General features: G+C 33.2%; 1 protein-coding gene across 1 annotated transcript; it reads left to right on the forward strand.

Moving 5' to 3' along the window:
• Positions 1–376: 376 nt before the first annotated feature.
• LOC149210348 (uncharacterized) lies at positions 377–3510 on the forward strand. The gene is made up of 2 exons (XM_089394409.1): positions 377–854; positions 2939–3510. The coding sequence occupies exons 1-2, from the start codon at positions 419–421 to the stop codon at positions 3298–3300; spliced, it is 798 nt and encodes a 265-aa protein (XP_089250535.1). The 5' UTR covers positions 377–418; the 3' UTR covers positions 3301–3510.
• Positions 3511–10508: the final 6998 nt, after the last annotated feature.

A 10508-nucleotide genomic window follows, 5' to 3' on the forward strand; every position in this document is an offset into this window, starting at 1 on the left:
TGGCTAGTTTCACAACTTCCCTCCTTGAGGTCGACCTACAACATACAGAAGCTTCCTGAAGTACCTTAAGTATCACATCAATAGAGACAATGCGACATTCGGAGGTGGACCTGAAACATAGAGAAGCTTCCTAAAGTACCTTAAGTATCACATCAATCAATAGAGACGATGACACATCTCCAATGCAAATTTAATTACCAAGGCACTAAAGGAACCAATTCGTTTCAAAAAGAGGAAAGTTACACCATTACTTGTTCACACAAAGAATAATTTGTTACTTTGCTTTCCCATGACCTTCTTTGGAAGTTATCATGTGTGGCAATATCTCCATTTTTTTTCAACTTTTCCTAATCTATTTAAGGCACTAAATAATATAACATCCATCCATCCCTGTCCTGTTGCCCACCAAATCAAAACCATGGCATTCAAACTTGTGTCATGGTTCGTGTCGTACATAATGGGATTCGAACTGTTCTCAAGGTTCATCTCATACCTAACATTTATGTTTGACAGACAAGCAAGGTCAACAGGCCATTCCCCTGACTGCAGAGAGAGGGCATTGCTAAACTATGTCCTGGAAAATGCAGAGAAGGGAAATGCAGAGTCTGTTCTGAAAGTTATCGACAGTTTTACTCGGCATACATGGCTGCCCATTCTGGGAAGGGAGAAGGGCTCTAATCTGGATGCTGTAGTAGGGAAATATGATCCCAATGTGGCCTTGGAGCTCGGAACCTATTGCGGGTATTCTTCCATCATAATTGCTTCCAGGATGGCAAAGCCTGACAGCAAGTTGATTTCTGTGGAAATGAATGCACATAACTATGAGATTGCCACAAAAATGATAGAACATGCAGGTAAATTTTAATCCATTATCAATATTGTTAAATATTTGGGTAAACTCCACACCAACAAATATATGATTGGAATTCCAGTCAGTATCAAAGCTTTTTATTTCCTTTCATATTTTTATTTCTTTTATATCCATTCATTCAGCAGCTTATTAGTGCACTTATCTGTTGTTGCTTTCTGTGTCTGCTCTGTTATGTTTATTTGTCTCTCTTCGTATATATCATTTTCATATGGGTTTTTGATCATTTTCATGTATTTTTTGGGCTCATGAGAAGGCTAAATTTGGGTTGATTTGATTTCTGATTTCTCGTGAAAAGTCTATTTGTATTTTTTTTTTCCTTTCTTCTATTCAGAATTTCAGAATATAATACAGTTTGCATTATTGCATTGTCTTTAAATATAGCTTTAATTACCTATGTTATGCAAGAATTACAGTACTTATATGAAGTATGATATATTATGTTTCGTTGAACTCTCTTCATAGTTTATCGGTTTCTTATAGTTTATGGGTGTTATTTCAGAATATAATACAGTTTGCATTATTGCATTGTCTTTAAATATAGCTTTAACAACCTATGTTATGCAAGAATTACCATACTTATATGAAGTATGATATATTATGTTTCGTTGAACTCTCTTCATAGTTTATCGGTTTCTTTATAGTTTATGGGTGTTTCGGTCTTTTTATAATTTATGGGTGTTTTGTTTTGTGATTAGATTAAGTTTAGGTTAGGGCTAGCCAGGAAGAAGAATGAGTCACAGTGTGATACTATTATTGGGTTTGTGGAATGCTTTGCTGAACTTAATGTTTTTTAAGATAGTTTAATTCCCCAAAATCGTTTCCATCCTCAACCTTCCCTATAAAGTTTGAACTTGAAACCTGACAAGAACTCAATCTCATCCAAACCAACAGATCTACACCTCATGGATTATAGATGTTACTCATACATATTTTTTTTCTATAGAATGCTCTTTCTTTATATTACCATCACAAAGTTAGGTGCATTTTTTCTCATGAAAGTTCCATGGCTACAATGCTGGTTTGCTGGTTGCACATTTGTTGGATTTGTTTTTTTTTGTTTTCTAGTCAGAAGTAATACCAGGTTTTTCATTGAAAAGTTATTTTATTAAAATTTAATTTGAACCATTATTATTGGCCAGTTAAACATATGAAAATAATGTCATTTAGGTTTATGTTAAATGATTGGGAGAAATAATCATTGTCTTTTTTAACCAAATTTAATTCTAACAGATAACATGTTAAACTCACACAAAACATATTATTATAATAACTTATTATATCACAATAATATTCTCATATTTTATAAAATAAACACACAAATGCATTCAAAATGCATTATAATGCATACTCTCTGCAAATTATAGGCACACAAGGTGTTTGAAATTACTCAATCCGCTGCAAGTATGCTTATTGTCATAACTATAATAATATTATAAATGTATAATATCTGAAATTTGAAGACTAATAAATGTCTGTATTTTTAACAGTGCATGTAATTTTAGACTGACCTTAAACTTTGAACAATATTTTATGTAATTTTAGAGTGACCTTAAACTTTGAACAATATTTTATGTAATGTATAATATGTGAAATTTGAAAACTACTAAATGTCTGTATTTTTAATAGTGCATGTAATTTGAGAGTGACCTTAAACTTTGAAGAATATTTTATGTTTGTCTATGAACAAGAGAAGAGGGTGGAGTGTTTAAGTACATAAAAACTAAATGCTTGATTACATGAAAAGGAAAACATATCTCTCAGAGTGATATTTCATAAAATGAATATACAAATACATCCAAAGTGCACTCTGATGCATATTCTCAGTACAAATCATAAGAACACAAGGTGTTTGTAATGCTCAACCGGCTTCAAACATGTTATTGATTCTGGAAATGAATATGTTTTAAATTTGAATGCTAATAAATACTTGTGTTTTTAGAGTGCCTGTAATTGTGATTCTGCGCTGTCAAATATTTTTTTGGATCATATTTTTAACCAAGGATTTCATATAGATATGCTTTCATAATTGAATTTTAATAGAATTTTGTGTTGATTTGGCCTCACCAGGACTGTCCTCAAAGGTAACAGTGTTGAAAGGAACGTTGAGTGAAGTATATGAAGAATTAGAGGAATTCCTGATTACAATGGAAACTACAAACTTTGATTTCATATTTATGGACCATTTTAGGGAACGCTATCTGCCAGATTTTCTGTTACTAATTGATAAAGGCATGGTTCGCAAAGGAACAGTCATTGTTGCAGACAGCATAGGATTTTCCGAAGCCCGGAATTACTTCAAGTATTTGAAAGAACACCCTGAGGAACTGGACTCCGAGGAATCAAAATCTGATGTGGAGTGGATGAGTTGGTTCCCATGCACAATGACAGTGTCTACTTATATAGCTGATGATGTAAACATAGTTACCTAGTTAGGTCAGGAGAACACACTTATGAAGTAAGTAAGTTGGTTAGAGATCAAAATGACCCTGGAGAAGGAAAATTATTAGCCTCTTGGAATTGAATTGGATGTGTGTACATTTTCAAAAACAGTTAACTATGATCTTTGGAATTGAATTGGATGTGTGTACATTTTCAAAAATAGTTAACTTTGATCCATAATGGTTATGCATTTTCCCATTTATCCCTGTGTAGTAACCCTTTGTTATTGCTTATATATATAAAATATTGTATCCATGAGATGACGTTGATGTGGTGTGCAACCATGAGGGCCGTGCTTTTGCAGGTTGGAATTATGGCCATGAAAATATCACAGGCTTATATGCCGAAAAACGCGGGGTTCAAAATGGTAAATTTTGAAGTCATGTTCAAATATTAATAATGCATTTTTTAAATTATAAAAATATAATTTTTAATTTTAATTTTAATTTTAAAATTTATAAATATTAATAAATATTTAAATACAAATTTTGGAATATAAAAATGTGGATATAAGTATTTGAAATGGTAAAAGTTTTTCTTAAATTTTATAAGTATTAATAAATATTTGAATATAAATTTTGGAATATAAAAATGTGGATATAAACATTTGAAATGGGAAAAGATTTTTCATACATTTTATAAAAAGGTTCAAATGAGGAGTGTTATATTATATATTAAAAATATATAAAATTATTTTAAAGAAGGATACTTTTTAAATTATATTTCAAAGAAATTGTAAATTAATTCTCACCAAAATTATTAGAATTAGTATATAATATTTATATTAAAATATATTAGCCAAACTTATGGTAATATAATTCAATTTCAATATTAATGCATATCATTTTAGAATTGTATTAAAATATGCACAAAAAAAAATATTTCTCAAATAAATGTAATTTGTGTTAATAATTATATTAGTATATTTTATATAGTATGTTGAATTTCCTTACATGCAGTGATTTTTGATTCAGGCCCCCTGTGAATGATAATAAATAGTCTCTTTGAGCGCTAGGCCTCCTTGGTGGGAGCCTTCTTCATCATCTCTAGTTTGCATCCCACTCAGTGCTTGATCTCTATTCATGATTTTGAACCTATTACTAGTCTCCCCTTGGCTAGCATTCTTTTCGGGCCCTCTTCAAGCAATTATCTCCTAACACTTAGGGCACTGAGTTTGTTCTTTTGTCTATCTATGACAAATTTGCGAATTCTCTAGCTAGCCTCTTCGGTAAGCCTTGTGTTCTCCCATCTACCTCCTCTTGAGCTAGCTCTGCCTCCTTGTGGTCTTTCAGTTGATTTTTCCTCTTCAGAATCTTACCTTGATCTGACTCATTGCCACCCAACCCCTTTCCCTCCTCATGTGATTCCTCTCACTCAATCCACTGCTTATTCCCCTTTCCCCCTGATATCTCGGTCTTGTTTCCTTGTCAAGGTCTTCACCATGCCCTCTCAACATGCATTCCTTTTCTGAGGGGCATCGTATTATGGAGAGTAGGATTCTCGAGGTCAGTCTCATACCCACCAACACAAGAGCAAACAACTACCAGGGTTCAATATCTTACCCCAGGACCCATCTAGGAAGAGACATGGTGCATGGAACATGAAGGAACCTCAGAGTGACAACAACTTTCATACACTGAGTTTCTCGTTGAACTAGATGATTGGGTGCTAGATGTTGGACACGCATTCCACTACTTCCACCAGTGCATGTACACCATCCACTTATATTGGCAACTCATGTTTCTCCTTCGCCAAATTCTAACGTACTTGTTCGAGTACATATAAAATATCTTAAACACATTGGAGCATCTACACAATCACATGGAGACCTGGACCAACATCTTGATCTCATTGAGCAACACCTTGGTATTTGTAACAACCACACCAAGCTTACCCTATTGGGGTGGCTGCTACTGCTAAGCCAACTCCTCTTATCTTTGTTAGCAAAATGGGAATTTTTTCGTTTGTTTGTTCTACTTACTTCCTTATCAATTTCTCTTTCTAAGGGTTTGAATCATCTAATTGAGTTTATTACCTTTATCCTACACCTAAGCACAACAAACCATATTTTAGTCTCTTTGTTTTATTTAATTATAAGTAGCCCTACCACTTGCACATATATACATATACATATATGTATTATTTCTCTAGCCCCTTGCCATAGTCTTGGCAGCCAATAATATAATATATAATTTCCCAACAATCATGTTGCCAGGCGCTATGCTTGTGGTGGACCCCATGCCACTTTTACACCCTTGGCGCCAATAGAAAACAACCACGTTGCCTTTCTCTAGGGGCCCCACTCACATAAAAGGCTTTTAGATTTTCAGGCAGATCCCCGCACGATGGAATATTACTCCCCATTTTATTGGGGTGAGATCCATAGATTCATTTAGAATCCTAACGATTATAGCACGAATCAGATTCAATGACTCAATCCAGATTACGATTACAATGGAACATTGGATAATTATGTCTCACAATTTAGTGCACCAACATATCACTACTTTGAAATCCATTCTCAAGATCATGATGATTTCAAAGATCTTGGAAATTTTAGATATCTTGAAGTAAAATTAGGCACACCGACGGGCATTAATGTTAATAGGAGGAAGAGCCATGAGTTGCTTAGGATACACATAAGAGGTATGATTTGTCTGGGATAGGAGTAGTGGTTGGTGAGCAACAAGGTTGCTCAACCATTTCCAACGAGGAGGCCAACTCAACAATGTAAAGGTGAAGTAGGCAAAGTTACTAGTAGTGCACGAGATATCGTTGCTTATTCTCCTCTTAGATCAAATTTGTTATAGCTAATCAATCAATGCAGTGCATTCAATCTTTGGGTTACTTATTGCTTCTAGTTCACTTTCATGTTTTTTAACTTAATAACCTAATACGATTGTATTTATAGGAGACTGTAATTCGTAATAGAGATAACTAGAGACATACGTAAGCGATCTCATTTCCCTAGTTTATATATTTCAATATATAGTATTAAAAATCTTTCAAGTAAATATTTTAAGATTTATTATTGGTATGGTATAATTGTAATGTGACTATTTCTTTTTATTATAATACTTTAAAGTAATGTATATTTTATTGTGCTTGGAGTATGTCTCAAAATTGTTTTCTCTTGGTTAAGGGAGAATTTTATTCAAATTCAAAGAAACAGGTTAATGGCCCAAAACCCCTCCCCTCGGAAACACAAGTGGGTAATTACAAGTGGCCTCATTTTCTTTGAATAACAGTGATAAGTTAACCTGCATTCACAAATAGCAATTAGTGATAACTATGCTTCATCTATATTAAATTATTTACAAACATTTTAGAAACTACAATATCAACATTAAAGTATTAATGATTTAATATAAAACTAATACTATTGATTTAGATGAGGGTGCAATTTAAATATTCCATCTGGTTTGATTTTGAAATCACATCAAGATGAGGGTGCAATTTAAATGTTCTATATAATTTGATTTTAGTTCACATCAATATAGTTAGTGAGATTGTGAATTTTTATGATTTAAATTTCATTTTAAATATATAAATAGATTCAATATTTTAAAAATTTTAAAAACATTTCAATTGGACATATTACACAACTTAAATTTATAATTTTTACAAATACTAATAAATATATCAATAAAATTTAATAACCACAACCTATAATTAAAAAATATAGTTTAAATTACTCTTTAGATTAATTTGTTGTAAATTTGTTACATCATTTCCAAACATCCTCTCACATATAATAATAATGACATTAGAAAATAATTTTAAATAATTTTATTTGTCAATTTAAAATTAAATAAATTATTTACATTCTATAAAGTCTAAGCTCCCGGTTGGACCAAATTTAAGTTCAAATTCATAATCATAACTCTCACTAAATTTAAAATTTAATATTATTGTTCCAGTGCACAAATATTTAAGCCTACTAGTTATAGCCTACTAGTTATAGTGAATCCAAAATGAACACATACATGCACTGCAAAGACCTAAGTTGTTACAAGGTACATTTTAGACAAAATAAGCACTGGCACATGTCCCCAAGGACTAAGTTTTCATAAGGTCCATTAATGGTTATAATTAGAATGAAAATGATTGTAGGCGATATAGATAAATTGATATAACTAACTAACTAGTTTCCATGATAAAGTACATGTGTACTAAAATGTTGAAACTAGTAACAAATAGTTTCACTTTCCAAAAAAAATGTATATTAAAATTCTAATATCTTTTTATGTTATATATAATTGAATAAAAATAATCAAATAACATTAAATCATATAAGTTTTTGTTATTATAACTTTTTATTAGAAATACTTCAACTAAATTTTCATATATATATTTTAAGCTTCATTTATTATAAAATATTAAAGCAACTTATTAAACCATTCGAATGAAATATTAAAATTAGTTATAAACTATTTAATTTAATCAATAGAATTTTCTATTGGATGGATAGGCTTTGGTGTTCTATGAATTCGATATGGTGAGGCAATGTGCTTGAGTCCATTGTGGCAGTAGCAGGGAGTAGGGGGGTTTTGCCTTCATTTATGGGTTGAATGCTTAACTCAAGCTTCCATACGACAAATTCCTCATGGTGGAAATGTGAAAAATAGAAAAGGTAGTGACATTGCCACCATGTGGCTCTTGTTTGTTTAGTTTTGTTTTTAATTATTTTAGTTTATAATTGAATTTTTTATATCAAATTGTTATTTAATTGTTTATATTTTAAATAAATTTTAAATTTATATATTTTGTTTTATTCTAATTTGTATATATATTCTATTTAAAATATTTTTAGAAATATTATCTAAAACATAAAATCAAATCAAATTTGCCTAGCCATGTATTTTCTAGCACATTGGCAGTTTTGATAACCCAACCTTGGAGGACTCTATCTTGAGTTCTACTTGGCCAAATGAGGCCCAGGATGGATCATTTGAAAGCTAAAACTATGGAGAATATTTTGGGAATGGTTACATGATCATATTTGGTCATTAACCATGCCTAAAAATTATCATAAAATGGAGCTCATAATTTGTACGAAACAAACCAATTTCTAAATTTGCTTTGGAACATTTGGTTAGCTGAAGCTATTGGCCGTAGAAAATTTGGATATTTCACATAGATAAATTTTCCCTTACAATGATAGTTTGAAAATCGTGCTGGATTGACAAGTATTTTTCATATAGTAAAAGTCTTATACAAGGTCTTTCTTCAATGTTAATTAACTTGATAATATATTTGATGATAAATTTCTATGAAGGCTTGACTTGATTTGCATATATGGTTAGATAGGTGCTTATGATAGAGTACACAAAGGAAATTGAATAGAGGATTATGATGAGCCCCAATTTTTGGTATAATTTGGGCTCATTTGGTCTACTTGCTTTGCTCAAACCATTCACTTTTTACTGCTTATGCATGCATTTCTTAGTTTATTCGTGTTGTTTGTAGGAAGAAGGGTAGACATTTTATCTACGTGACTAATGCATGATGCTTTCAGGTTTTTGGCATTAAAAGGGAGAAAAAGACAACGAAAAAGGAGACAAGGAGACAATGAGGTGGCACTGCTGGTTTTTAGGAGAGGATGTCCACGGTCTTGGGGACCTTTCTCTTGATTCCCACCAAGAACTTCGAGCTCCAATCCATCTCCCCACCAAGCTTAGAAGCAGCCAGCTGTTCTACAGGAACATCAGTTATAACTGTTCTACAGGAACAGTAGTTATGACTGTCCTACAGGATCAGCAGTTAAACTTCAGTTGGACAGCCGAGCTCCTAAAATCAAGGACACCTGTTGGATGATCGTTTTTGCATAAATACTGAGGCCGTAGCCTTGGATAGAAGCTTTTTGAACCTTGGCATTACTCTTGTAATTGAAAAGTATGAGCTAGAGCTCAGTCTTTGTTCCTTTTTGTAAGCCAATTTGGCATGTCATCAGATTATGAATAAAGCATGCAGATTTTGATCTAGTTCTGAGTTTTCTCAAGGAGCTATAGCTCTCAGGTTAGGGCCCAACCTGAGAGCAATAGATCTCCTCAGTGTTGTAATGTGTTTGCATTTCGTTCCAGCACTTTGACTTTGTTTATTTTCACATGAAATTCGAATTCACAGTTTGGCAATTTAGTTGTTTTCATGAGCATAGGTAGGACTAGTTTATGGTGATTTGCTTTCAATTGCTTAAGTTTGATAGGAGGATAGATATAATCTCTTGGAGCTCCAGCAAAAAGGTTGAGGAAGTCTCCACTGCCATCTCTGTTTGGAGATTGGAGTGCAGCCTATACCAGCCACAAAAATACGCAGTTCTTCACTTTATACATGCTGCAACATAGTCTCGTTTATGATAGATCTTTTCATGCACTTCACTCGTGCACCATACACCTTCATCACCGCTTCATGCACATTCCTCTACACGCTTTATATTGCTGTTCATTGAGTTCAGGTAGCTTAGGTTAATGAATTTTCATCTTGGTGACAGTCATAAGCCATTTGTTTTATTTACACTGCTTTTCATCGTTCTATTACCTCCTTCTTCGTCTTGATCACACATACAACCACATCCTTGACCTCTGCTCCACTCTGTTATCTCCCAAACTCCTCCACTCCTCACGTAACTTCATTCTTTAGACATTTCGTTGTTATAACCTTCCATCCATCAACCCACTTCATACACTCGTTCTCCATCCTACTTCTCCACTCTTGAGCCATCACCAGCTTTATTCCTACCTTGCACATCTCCCCCTACCATTCCATCACTCCACCATCACTTCAAACACCCACGGTAGGTCATACTGTAGCAATTTGTAGCTTCCTGTAGAAACCCCTGCGTTTCGTGTAGAATCCCCTGCAGACATCCTGTAGGAGGCCACTCACTCGGTTGTTGAGCCTCTGAACGTGAGGAACCTCTGTGGACTGATGCTAAGGATCTCTGGGGACCTCTCCTAGCCTCCCCAACCTTTCCCAAGCTTTCCTTCCTTCCGCATCACATCTGCACAACCAAACCCTAATAAGCACAAAATCACAATCACTCCATCCACTTAAAAAGAAAATACAAAAACATGTCTTTTAAGATGCAAGTAGATTAGATTCATGCATTTTCACTTATTAGAAGTAATAGCATCATTGGTAGAAGTTTCCTTCACATTCTTTGCATCATAGAGGTTAGACTAGTTAAATTAGGGTTTCA

Source organism: Pinus tabuliformis, chromosome 1_2 (assembly GCF_031772625.1).
Source record: "Pinus tabuliformis cultivar Carrire ecotype Pingquan chromosome 1_2, CPIR1, whole genome shotgun sequence".
NCBI classification, from domain to species: Eukaryota; Viridiplantae; Streptophyta; class Pinopsida; order Pinales; family Pinaceae; genus Pinus; species Pinus tabuliformis.

Bases quoted from the DNA above. Each gene is read 5' to 3' on its own strand.
- LOC149210348 (XM_089394409.1), top strand. From the start codon at position 419: ATGGCATTCAAACTTGTGTCATGGTTCGTGTCGTACATAATGGGATTC. The intron at 855-2,938 runs GTAAATTTTAAT...TGGCCTCACCAG, and splicing joins AAAAATGATAGAACATGCAG to GACTGTCCTCAAAGGTAACA.